Below are 13,329 nucleotides of genomic sequence, written 5' to 3'. Positions count from 1 at the left end.
CCTTTGAGCCACAGGCGCCACCCCAGTATTTCACCTCAAGTTTTAAAAAGGTTTATGTTCATGGGAACAAAAAAACCAAAAAACAAACAGGAAATGGGAAAGGCAGCCACTGCAGGCCTCAGGCCCCAACTGAGGGAGAAGGGCTGACTGCAGTCTGAGCCCTGAACCTCCCCACACGGGGCCCCTTCTCACCCACCTCTGCTTTCTGCCACCCCAACCCCAGGCTCTGGAGATCCAACCTGCTAGAGCTCCAACACCAGAGTCCTGCTCAACAGAGCCAGAGATGCACTCTGACCCCTCCTGCACGTTTCCACAGGGCTGGGTTACAGGTGAGGCAATGACTCCTTAGTCCCGAATGGCAGCTCTTGAGGATAGGCCCAGGAGGTGGACCGCCCACTATGCGCAACAACCAGGGCCCTGTGTCTCCACGGGAAGACTTGCTCTCCCTCCCAAACCACCCCTCAAGACTCTGGTACCGCCGTACAGAGAAGCGCTTTTGAGATTCAGTTACCAGCTTACTGTGCAAGTGGAGCCTATGTGGAGGGACCCCTAGATCTCTGCAGTGCCCTGTGTAGCTTCTGAAAGACCCTTGGTAGTCTTGGAGGGCAGCCAGGCCTGGCAAGTCCTGAGCAGAGATGTCTGGGGCCCTGTCTCCTTGCTGAGGGACCCTGAGGGAGAGCTGGGGCTCTCTGTACTCACCAGGGACCGCTTGGCTTCAGGCAGGAACTGTCCAAACTCTGATAGCAGGTCCTCCTGGCCCCGGAAGAGGTTGGCCACCTCGGTGAACACCTCCTCTTCAGACATGCCCCGGAACGGCCGGCCCTTTGTGTTCAGCTGCTCCTTCTGCCAGTTTTGGGCAAAGAGGAAACTGGGCGTTTGGCAAAGAAGGAGGCACCTTGGGCTGGGACATTGAGGCAGCCCACCATGGAGATAAAGAAATGACTTTTGGAACAGAGGCTGCTGGTGGAGCCCACGACATCCTATGTGCTTGCTTCTGGATCCTGCTGCCTGGCACAGCCCAAGTCGTGGCCACTGATGGGGCCTGTGCCAGGAGTGCAGTGGGGACAAAAGGAAGGGCACAGAGCAGTGCCATGAACAAAGGTAATGGGGCAGGTAAGAGGCCAGCTGGAATCAAGGGCAGGCCAAGGGAAGTGCAAGGTCACGGGTGAACTCTAGGCCCTCCCAAGGGCAAGGGGAAACACAGGAGCTAGCGCTGGGCCCTGAAGAGGAGAAACAGGGTACAGAGCAAAGGGAAGGGACTTCCAGGCTCAGGGACATCCTAGCCCAGAGTCACTAAGACCCATGGGAAATGGCCTGATCCAGAGATTAAAGCAATAAGAGGCCCAAAGGAGAACCAGGTTGGAGAGCAGGAACTGGCCAAGAGAACTGAAGGTGGCTGTTAGGAATATATCCTTATCAACTTTAAATGCAAGATTATACATCACAGTGTAAGAGGCAGTGGTGCTGGGGCCCTGCCAGAATGCACAGCATGGCTTTCAATATTCCTACTCCACAGCAACAGACTAGAATGAGTCACCACTGGTAGTCCCTCCCCATCGGGCCAGCTTGTAGCCTTTGGGAAGGGAAGCAAATTTTAAATCCCGGCCTCGTACCTCCTATAAACAGGAGGAAAAAAAAAAAACACCCATCAGTTCAAAACGTTACTGATACACTTCAAAACCACATTAAAAAAACGAGCAAATGCCATTTAGTTCAGAGAGTAAGTAGAAACAACTTGTACACAGTTTTAAAACAATGACCAAATTTACTGATACTTAAAGAAAAGCAATTTACAACAGTGATACAGACATCTTTTGCTCATCAGACTGACAGATGGAAAGGGACGGGGGCTTTTGATGAGTATGTGGCAACAGGTCCTCTCAAACACAGGTGGCAGAAAGGAAAATTGGTGCAGCCTTTTAGAGGACGATTTACCGATCTCTGTTAATGAGTGGCACATCCTCAACTTAGGAACACACTTTCTGGAAATTTTTCCTGCAAAGACAGTTTTCCTTGAACGCTTGTTTTGAACACACAAATCTGTTTGAACGTGATACACGTACTAGGGAACAATAAGAGCATGATGCGAATTCTGCGTTTGTTTAAGCACTATTTTATCCAGGAGAAACATGGGGTGAATGCAGAAAACCGCACCCGGCAGACCCAAGCCATGTGAGTACACAAAATCACATCTGCCTGCACTCCCACCCACATCTACTAGCTCCAGCAGTGCCCCCCAGTGCTAGGAGCCACCCTTGTCCTTATCTGGGGTTACAACGTCCCTTCTAATTTCAGACAACCTCCTCCCAGCCTTTCACAGTAACTTACAGGCTTCTGCCTACCCATGCCCACATCCACAAGAGAACCTTGGTTCTTCTCCAAGATCAATACAGCAGTCACTGTAGTACTCATTTAATTCTTAGGTACTTAACATGCATACAATAGCACTACTATTTTGAGCAGGTATCTATATATTTTTTAGGTATCCTGGGGAAGTTGCTAAGTATTGTTCTCTCACCTGGTTTCCCACAGCCCTACAGTTTGACAACTGTGCAGAATGAGGTCATGTTTAGGGGCACAGCTGTGTTAGGGCAGGACTGTGTTCATATAAGCACACACGGGACATATTTAATGGGTGGCAGTTGCCCAGGGTTGACTTGAAGCAGGCTGTGTGCTAGAATCAGTTGCCTCATTTAACTTCACTGAACCTGGGAGGTGATCAGTACCACCAGCTTCAGGGTCATTTTATGGATCATCAAGGATCAGGGAGGTGAAGAAAAGGGCTCCAGTGGAATAGATGGCAGCGGGAAGGTCTGCAGGGAGACCCCACAGAGATGGAAAAATATAGTTATAAATCAAGAGTCCTCAAACTTTTTAAACAGGGGGCCAGTTCACTGTCCCTCAGATTGTTAGAGGGCCAGACTGTGGGCCCCGGGACAAGTTGGCTGCTAAGCAGGACAGGCAGCGGCGGCAAAAACATCTGGTGGGCTGGATAAATGTCCTAGGTGGGCCGCAGTTTAAGGACACCTGTATAAATGATCAAACGTACCTTAGAGGTACTTGGTTTGATTCTAATGGTGTCTTAGAAAACTCTAAACCAATGTTCTAAAATCAGGATAATTCAACAATTCAGATTTCCTGCTTCTCCTCAAGAAATGGCACCAATTAAGTTTCATAGAGAAGAAGTGATTGGTGTTTTGAGCTGAAACACATGAAGTATTAAGCAAGGAGGCAGAAAGCCCAGATCAAATCCTGGTTTACTCACTAATAAGCCATGAGACCTTTAGCAGATTTGTTAATAACCACACAGTCCTGCCTCACCTTCACCAAAGTATCCTGGAGATGCTCAAATAGACAAAGAAGGTGAAAGTGCCTGAAAACTTAATATACTATACAAAAATGAGTTGTCTTATTTCCAAATAATGGCGCAGATGGCGCCACTCTGAATAAATAACCAGTTGAGAACATGGCATTTCCATCCTCAGGATGTCTACCTGGTAAGTAGTACATGGACACTTTAGGCTTTAGCTTTGAGGATTGTTTACAGTATTATTCTGGGCAAAGTCTTTTTTTTTAAAAGTATTTTAAAATCACCTTTGCATTTGTGTTTGAGATTGGAGTTGCCAAGGGGCTTGCTGAAAATACAGATGCCAGGCAGGCCCTGAGGAAAGGCAGCCCCATGTGCAGGCCCAAGCCACCTGCATTTTCAACCAACTAGTAGCAGTTCGGATTAGGGGACACTGTGCTGTCCCATTCCCTACACTTTCTTTTAAACAATTCATTAAACTAATATGAAATTTGCACCATGCTCAGATTGTTGCCTAGTATATGTAGTGTGCTCAGATTTATGTGTTCAAAACGAGCACTCCAGCAGAACTGTCCATGGCAGCCCATCGCTGTGACTCTGGTAAAGTAAGTCTCTACCTTCCCCAGTCTTCTCCCCCGGAACAGAGCCACTGCACAGCTCTGATGATCCTTCTGGCCCTACGTGGGATGACCCCATGAAGCCTGGGAGGGATCCACACTACATAATCACAAGCATCATTCCTCCACCCACACCAAATGTTCACAACTGCCACTAAGAAACAATTTAAAGGCTATACCGGCACCCCAAAGATGTCAGGTGCTGAGGCTAACAGGGCTTACATGTGATACCCACACTGTGGACTGCAAACAGTCCACCAAAGTGGCCTTGCTGACTGTGCATGAGGACCAAATGCCACTTATCTGATCTCAAACATTGATGCTAAAAAGAATCCTACTTCTTTACCTCAAACTCCTGTGTTCAAGTGATTCTCCTGCCTCAGCCTCCAGAGTGGCTGGGACTACAGGTACATACCAGCATGCCTGGTTATTTAAAAAATTTTTTTTGTAGAGATGGGTGGGGGGTGTCTTGCTATGCTGCCCAGGCTAATCTCCAACTCCTGGGCTCAAACAATCCTTTCACCTCAATATCCCAAAGTGCTAGGATTATAGGCAGGAGCCACTGTATCTGCCCAGATTTTGCTTTAAAAAGTCAGTCCTGCTGCTTAAAAAAAAAAAAAAAAAAAAAGCATAGACCAGGTGCAAAGGCTAGTACTTTTTAAATTCCCCTAATGCATACTAGTAGTTCTTAGGTGCAGAGGTACATCAAAGAACAAGTTAAAATTAAAACTAAAACAAGTTGGGTGCAGTGGCTCATGCCTGTAATCCTAGCACTTTGGGAGGCCGAGGTGGGTATACTGCTTAAGCTCCCAAGTTCGAGACCAGTCTGAGCAAGCACAAGACCCCATCTGTAAAAAATAGCTAGGCATTGGGCAGCACCTGTGGCTCAAGGAGTAGGGCGCTGGCCCCATGTACCAGAGGTGGTAGGTTCAAACCCAGCCCTAGCCAAAAAAAGCGAAGAAAAAAAAAATAGCCAAGTGTTGTGGCGGGCGCCTGTAGTCCCAGCTACTTGGGAGGCTGAGGCAAGAAGACTGCTTGAGCCCAAGAGTTTGAGGTTGCTGTGAACTGTGACACCACAGCACTCTACCGAGGGCAACAAAGTGAGACTCTCAAAGAAAACAAAAGGAAGGAAAGAAATTCTGGCACATGCTACGACACAGATGAACCCAGAAGACATTCTGCTAAGTAAAATAACATAAAAGGACAAATCCTATATGATTCCATCTATGAGAAGTCCCTAAAGTTCTTATATTCACAGACATAGAAAGCAGAATGGTGAATGCTAAGGTTGGAAGGAGGGAGGATGGGGAGAGAGTGTTCAATGGAGACTGAGTTTCAGTTTTACAAGGTGAAGAGTTCTGGAGATGCCACTGAACTGTACACTTAAAAATGGTTAAAATGTTAAATTTTATGTATATTTCACTAGAGAAAAAAAATGCCAAAAACCTCCAAAATACCACTAATCAGAATTTTATAGAAGTTCATGAATTCAGACAAAAACAAAAAATCTGAATATCTTCCATGCTCAATACTGGATGATGCCACAGAAACTCACCAAGAAATATGACCTGTGTTCTCTTACCTGATATGTGTGCAGTATCTCCAAAAATGACCTATAGATTTCCGGGTGGTCTAGGAATCGGGTCTTAATCTTATTCACGTAGCTGATGGCGTTGTTGAATTCCACGGAATCTGATTCCAAGGGCACCTGGGGTTTGTCTTCCTTATATGGCACCTGTTGCTTAAAGTCCTCCGCACAGTCACCATGGTTGTGTGAATTTTCCTGACAACAATGTGACAAAGACTTATTGTGGGGGTGGAGAGGGCACAACATGCCAGGAACAGATTGTAAAAAACACCAGGCCCAGCCACTGTCTGCAGAAGAGCAGACAGAATCCAGCATGAAGCCAAGAGCCAAGTTTTATTAGATGCAGAGAAAGGTTATTTCAGGGGGCCCAGAGGGAGGGGACAGGTGGGGCAAGGCACACCCAGCACATGTCAACAGGTCCTCCCTTCGTGTCCCAGCCTATGCAAGTTCTTAAGTCTCATTAACTGACCTCCACTTGATCCTTCCCAATCTATACCAAGAACATATGAGTTTAATGAGCATTTTACATTTTGAAAAATGAGCATTTGGGAGAAATTTACAAAAGTAGATGTTTAATCCTTGACAGAGCCAAATATGTAAAAGTAGACTCCCCACACCTTCTGTGATCCCATTTCAGCAAGACTATTTCCAGGTGGGAAATCAACCATCTGCTGTTAGCAGTGATGAGAAAGTCAGGATTTTATACAAATGAGGCCTTGGCTGGGTGCAGCGGCTCACACCTAATCCTAACATTCTGGGAGCCAAGGTGGGAGAATTGCCCAAGCTCAAGAGTTCAAGACTAGTTTGAGCAAGAGTGAGATCCTGTCTCTACTAAAAATAGGAAAATTAGCCAGGCGTTGTGGTGGGCACCTGTGGTCTCAGCTACTTAGGCAGCTGAGGCAGAAGGATCACTTGAACCGAAGACTCTGAGGTTGCTCTGAGCTAGGCTGACATTAAGGCACTTGAGCCTGGGCAACAGAGTAAGACTGTCTCAAAAAAAGAAAGTGAGAAAGGGAAAAAAAGGGGGGCAAGGAGAAATGGAGCCCTGGAGGTTAGAGGGGACCCACCACTAGGCAGCTGGGGATTTCAGAGATTCCCAAGAAAGGGGACTGTCTTTCTTTCCCTTTTTTTTTTTTTTTTTTTTTGAGACAGAGTCTCACTATGTCACCCTCGGTAGAGTGCCGTAGCGTCACAGCTCACAGCAACCTCAAATTCTTGGGCTTAAGCGATTCTCTTGCCTCAGCCTCCCAAGTAGCCGGGACTACTGGCACCCGCCACAATGCCTGATTATTTTTTGGTTGTAGTTGTCATTGTTTGGCAGGCCTGCGCTGGGTTCAAACCCACCAGCTCCAGGGTATATGGCTGGCAGCCTTGCCCCTGAGCTACAGGTGCTGAGCCAAGAAATGGGACTTTCACTAACTCCCAGAGCAATCAGAACAAGGTACAACAGTCACGTGAGAAAAAAGAGCCTTGCCCTGACCACCCACCAAGAATACCCTCTATTTGTGTACTTTTCTACCAACATGTAAAATGTACACTGAATCCTAATTCGTGAGGGACAGGACCACCCCCCTGGAGGAAGTGATGCTCTATTTCTAAACTGGAATTATGCTTCATGTTTCCAGCACACAGACAGAGGCAGGTTCTTGAGCAGGTCAGGGTCACTCCAGCTCAGCTACAGGTCTTTGCCGCTTCTCAGTGAAGCTTCCAGAACCATCTTGCACCAAAGTAAAATGATCCTGTGTCTCGGCACTCCTACATTTTTTTCCATGGCACTTGTCACCTCCCCACATGTAATGTATTTGACTCATTTTATTATCTGTCCATCCTTACTAGATGGCAAATTTCATGGGGCAGGGGTTTTATTTTGTCCAGTGCGGGCAGGTTTTGTCCATTGCTTGGGATCATTAGGTGACAGATGGAAAAACAAATGGCTTTCTCTACTGTTTCTGTTGCCCGACCCTGGCCCCGGAAGAATCCACCAAGATGGGGAAGGCCAGACACACTGCTGCCCACAACTGCAGAACTGTCACCACAATAGAAATCTCTGCCAGGCTGCACCAAGACCATGCTGATCAGTGTTTCATGTGCTATCATGTGGGTGGGTGTTATCAGTCGTAACAAAGTCCCCAAAACTGAGTGGCTTATACAACAGAAATTAATTTTTCAAATAGTTCTGGAGGCTAAGAGTCCAAGATCAAGTTCTGAGGCCTTTCTCCTTGGCTTACAGATGGCCACCTTCTTGCTGTGTCCTTACACGGTCATCTTTCTGTGCAAGTGCACCCCTGGTGTGTGTCCCAATCTCCTCTTCTTGTAAGGACTCTAGTCAGAGTGGACTAGGGCCCAGCCCAAGGGCCTCATTTACCTTAATGACCTCCTTAAAGACTCTACCTCCAAATATAGTCACACTCTGAGGTGGGGGGGGGGTGTCACAGCTTCAAAACATGAACTTTGACAGGAAACACAGAAAAGTAGGTACAGAGACAACTCTAGAAAGTCTGAGCCAAGGCACGCAGACTCACAATACCCCGAGCAGCCACAATTCTAAACACCCTTTCTCCTCTAAGGCTCTCTGAGGATGCTCTTGCCCATCTGCTCAAGCTACAGGAGTAGGTGTTTGTGTTCCTTCATGGTGCACAGGTTTGACAGCAGGAGCCAGCTGGGAGTGTGGAAGGGAAGTGACCTTGAAATTAAGGGTTTCTTCAGAGGCCATGGACCCACTGCAAGCTCCTTGCCACTCCAAGGAGGCATTTTCAAGCCCCAAAAGGCCGCCTCAGATGCCCTGAACTTGGAAAAAAGGGCCAGATAGTGACTGTACAGTTGCTGTGGAAAAATCTTGTGTCAATAAATTTAACACAATTACCATAGGATCCAATAATTCCACTCCTGGGTATAAAACCAAAAGGATGAAACAGGTGCTCAAATACATCTTTCTACATGAATGTTTACAGCAGCACTATTCACCATTAGCCAAAAAGGTAGAAACAACCCAAACATCCATCAGTAGGTGAGTGAACAAATAGAATGTGGTCCATTTACACAAAGCAGTATTAGTCACAAAAGGAATGAAGCTCTGATCCATGCTACAACGTGGATGGCCCCCAAAACCATGATGCTGAGTGCAAGAAGCCAGACACAAAAGGCCACACGGAATGTGACTGCACAGACATGAAACGTCCACAGCAGGCAAATCCTCAGAAACAGAAAGCAGACTGGTGGCTGCCAGGGACTGGGGGGAGGGGGAGAATAAGGAGGAATAAGATCTCATTCTAGGATGATGGAAATGTTCCGGAATTAATGGTGATGGTTGCACAATATTGTGAATATACTAAAAACCAGTCTAAAACTAGGATGTTGAATTCTACATTATATGACTATTATCATATTTTTTTTTAAAAAAACCATTCAAATGTAATCTTTTCTTTTCCTTTTTTGAGAAAGAGTCTCGCTATGTCACCCCTGACAGAGTGCTATGGTATCACAGCTCATAGCAACCTCAAACACCTGGGCTTAAGTGATTTTCTTGCCTCAGCCTCCCAAGTAGCTGGGACCACAGGCGCCCACCACAACATCCAACCATATTTTTGCTATAGTTGTCATTGTTTAGCTGGCCCAGGTCAGCTTCGAATCCACCACCCTCGGGGTATGTGGCTGGCGCTGTAACCACTGTGCTACGGGAGTCAAGCCACGTAATCCTTTAAAAATGTAAAAATCATGGCTCTGTGCCTAAGCTCAGTGAGTAGGGTGCCAGCCACATACACCAAGGCTGGAGAGTTTGAGCCCAGTCCAGGCCAACTAAACAACAATAACTGCAACCAAAAAGTAGCCACGAATTATAGCGGGCACCTGTAGTCCCAGCTACTTGGGAGGCTAAGGCAAGAAAATCGCTTAAGCCCAGGCGTTTGAGGTTGCAGTAAGCTGTGACGCCACTGCACTCTACCCAGGCCTAGATAGTGAGACTTTGTCTTAAACAAACAAACAAACAAACAAACAAACCACCAACCATACAAAGCCAACTGGCTTTGGCCCATGGGCCACCACAATTTGCCCACCTGCTCTATAAATTCCAGGAACAAGCCTGTTGTTGCTTTCTTGACCTGCACAGCCTCCCTCCTGTGCTGCTGTGTGGCCATGTCCAGCAGTTAAAAATTCCCTCCACACCATGGTGAGGATGCCTCCACTTGGGCATCCACATACACCTCCACCTAGATACTGAAGAGAGGCCTTGAACAGCACCTTACACACAGCACTGCCTTGTTCACCTCAGGCACCCTGGAAACCCTACTCTCAGCTTCTCACTGATCTCCCACCCCCATCACTGCCCAGATCACCCAGCACCCAACCCTGGCCTCCCAGGGATCTCCTCTGATGCCTCAGCCATTACAGCATAGCAGCAGAGTTGCAAGCCAGAACCCTCCACTAGTTCCCAAGTCCTTGGCTCTCTCCTCCAACCTTCTCTCCTCCATTTACCAGTCCCACTGGCCTCTAGCTATTCCTTAAGCATACCCATCATCTCCCATTCCAGGCCTTACACCCAATTCCAGACCCAGGCCCTGCCCAGGGCACCTCTCCATACCCTTGCCTGGTCTGCTCCATCTTCCCTCCACCCTGGCCCTGCTGTCTATGGGCCACAGCACTAAAACCCTTTACACAGTCAGCATCTGCACATGGGTTCCTCATCTGGGTCCCCACTTCAACAGTACAGGCACCCTAAGAACTGGTTCTCTGAATAAACCCAGGGCCTACCTTCTAAAGATGCCGCCTACTCCATAAGTAAATAAGACACAAACATGAGAGTCAATTTGGAACTGGCTGGGCCTCCCCCAGAGAATAGCACAGTGTGTCAAGGGTTGGAGGTGCCTCCCAGTTCATGATATAAGTTGCACCTACAGAGGCCACTTATATCATGAACTGCACCTTAAGGGCTTCTCTCTGCCTCTATGCGGGCCACCTCTTGTGTCCCAGGAGGCAGCTCTGCCCTGAACAGGACCTGAGAACTGAGAAAAGCTACTTTCCCACTGATATCCAATTTCTGGGCCCTGCTGTGCTGCTCCCTGGCAATGTTCTAGAAGGTAGACACAGTCAAAAACAAGACTCTGGCTCAGCACCTGTGGCTCAAGTGGCTAAAGTGCCAGCCACATACACCTAAGGTGGCGGGTTCGAATCCAGCCCGGCCCGCCAAAACAACGATAGCTGCAAAAAAATAGCCGGGCATTGTGGCGGGCACCTGTGGTCCCAGCTACTTGGGAGGCTGAGGTAGGAGACTCACTTGATCCCAGAAGTTGGAGGTTGCTGTGAGCTGTGATACCATAGCACTCTACCCAAGGGGTATAGCTTGAGGCACTGCCTTAAAAAAAAAACAAAAAAACCCCCAAGACTTCACCTTAAGGAATCACTGTCCGTGAGGGAAGGAAATAATGATTTTTAACTTCTCTTTCTAGGTATTTTGCTATCTCTTAACCCAGGCAGTGTAAGAATAACAGGGGCTCTCTGTGCAGGTGCCGTTATGACCCAAACTACCAAATCTGAAAGGACAGTGACTCAGGAAGTCCTAGCAAGAGGATGTTCTTTTCTCCAAGCTCCCTGGCTCTCTCCTGTGCACACACGTTCTGACATGTCTGTCTTCCCCTTTTTACTTGTACTCTCAACTGGGGGGATTCCCTGGCAACACTGGGAGACACTTTTGTTGTGCTACTGGCATTTGGTGGGCCAGGGATGCTGTTTGACACCTGCAGTGCAGTATACAGGATAGCTCCCTCCCCCAAATGGGGGAGAGACCCTCTGCATCAAAGGCTGGGCCTCTTCTTTAGACCTTCCTCAGCACCTAAGAACCTCTCCTTTGTTTGTAGTTGGCAGGCTTCAGGTGAAATGAAAAATAGAGGGTAAAAAAGGGTTTTAAAACTGTACTTTATGGTTGTCTACTTATGCTGCAAATAAAAAGCAAAAAGAGGGAGAAAAAAGAAAAAAAAACCTATACTTTAAAACTGTGCTTTCCGCTTCCTAGGGGTTTTGCAGAAGGCAGTCCCCAACCCTGGGCTTCAAACTGGTACCAGCCATGGCCTGATAGGAACGGGGCTGCATAGCACCACTGCCTGAGCTCCACCTCCTGTGCCATTCCTCTCCTCCTAAGCCCCATGAAAAAATTGTCTTCCATGAAATGGGTCCCTGGTGCCTAAAGGTTCCATTCCAGTCCATGGCCTGTTAGGAACAGAGCTGCAGGGCAGGTGAGCAACCACGAATCTTCATCTGTATTCACTGCCACTCTCCATCACTGCCATCACTGCCTGAGCTCTGCCTCCTGTCCCAATCCCCACACCGCCACCCTCATCTGTGGAAAAATTGTTATCCATGAAATTGGTCCCTGGTGCGAAAAATGTTGGGGAGCACTGCTTTACAACAGTGACGCCAGAAAGACCATTAAGGAAAGAAAATCACCAGGGCATTTGTGTGTGAGGAGCCCTCTGAGGTTTTTAGGCTACTATGCTCTCTCAAAAAACCCTAGGAAGCTGAAAGTAGAACTTGTATCTCATGTGTGCCTGTCCTAAAGCCACACAAACAGCAGCCCAGACTGCGGAGAAGAGAGGGCTGGAAGCCTGACAACCATCAATACTAAGGGAAAGTGAATGGCCTCACTGGTGGCCTGAAGGCTATGAACCTCCTCCACTGTGGGAGGCAGCCCCAGAAATGGCTGCTTTGGGGCTAGATCAAAACTATGAAGCCCTGTTGAGTAGCTATTAAATGAAAGTTCTTGTCAAGCCTTTCTCCAAGTCACTGTCACCTAAACCACCTAGAGAGAAACAAGATTGTCAGCAATACACTGTGCTAGGGAACAGCAGGGACCCTGTGGCTATTTAAAGGAAGAGCCAACTCCAAACACAACCACAGTGTGGTTCCTGTCAAGATCCAGCCCTGAAAGTCGAGTTCCTCCCATGGTCAGGGATTGCTGAAAGGCAATTTCCACATGCAGAGGGCACAATTTACACCTTCTGACTCCAGCTCTTTCTCAGTGAGTGATGGTAACACGCCCAGCGTTTATACACAGCTTTTACACAGTGTTCCAAGTCTACAAAGTGCTCTGGCAGATGCTGCTTGCTGTTGCAAATGAACTTGGTCCCCCCCCCCCACCATAGCTATGAGTGTTCCAGAGATTAATTTTTTTTTTTTAATTTTGCTTTCAATTTTAGCTGGCTTTCACTCATCTTAGTTTGAAGTTTTGGGTTTTTTTCTCTTTTCTTCCTTTAGCGATTCTCTTGCCCTTTGCCTCCCTTTGCCTGTAGCTGGGACTACAGGTGCCTGCCACAACGCTGGCTTTTTTTGGGCAGAGACGGGGTCTCACTGGCTCACTCCGGCTCAGGATGGTCTCAAACCTCTGAGCTCAGGAAATCCACCCGCCTTGGTCTCCCACAGTGCTAAGACTACAGGTGTGAGCCACCACACCCAGCCACCAGAGATTAATTTTGCTAAGGTTTTTATGGTTTGGGGGCAAAAGGCCTACATCTGGACCCTGGAGCTCCATTTGCAAATGTGAAATGGAAGCTCTGAAATTCTACAGCCAAATGCTTCCAAGTTTCCTTTTAAAACTGAGATGGCTTTAATGAGACAACATGCTGATGGCATAGCTTATCTTACACAGAGAAAAAACCAGAATTTTCACACAAGCCACTTTCAGGGACCAGACACTGCCATATTACCTTTTGCTGTTCTCTTTCCAAATCATGACTCCCTAATTCAGCATTTTCAACATTTTTTATCTCATGGTACACTTCAACTTACAAAGTTTTACAGCATACTTAAATTATGTTGATCAAAAAAAAAAA

At 47.4% G+C, this 13,329-nt stretch overlaps 1 protein-coding gene across 1 annotated transcript in view; it reads right to left on the bottom strand.

Moving 5' to 3' along the window:
• SIN3B (SIN3 transcription regulator family member B) overlaps nt 1-13,329 on the bottom strand; it is a 47,648-nt gene that overhangs the window by 30,097 nt on the left and 4,222 nt on the right. Inside the window, exons 4-5 of the mRNA XM_012809436.2 lie at nt 5,507-5,707; nt 700-843 (exon numbers count right to left, since the gene is read on the bottom strand). Of these exons, the coding sequence (XP_012664890.1) occupies nt 700-843; nt 5,507-5,707 (345 nt within the window). The remainder of the gene's footprint in view (nt 1-699; nt 844-5,506; nt 5,708-13,329) is intronic.

Source organism: Otolemur garnettii, unplaced genomic scaffold (genome assembly GCF_000181295.1).
Source record: "Otolemur garnettii isolate 467f Iridium unplaced genomic scaffold, OtoGar3 scaffold00105, whole genome shotgun sequence".
In the NCBI taxonomy this organism is placed as follows: Eukaryota; Metazoa; Chordata; class Mammalia; order Primates; family Galagidae; genus Otolemur; species Otolemur garnettii.
This window is presented reverse-complemented; position numbering and strand designations above follow the sequence as displayed.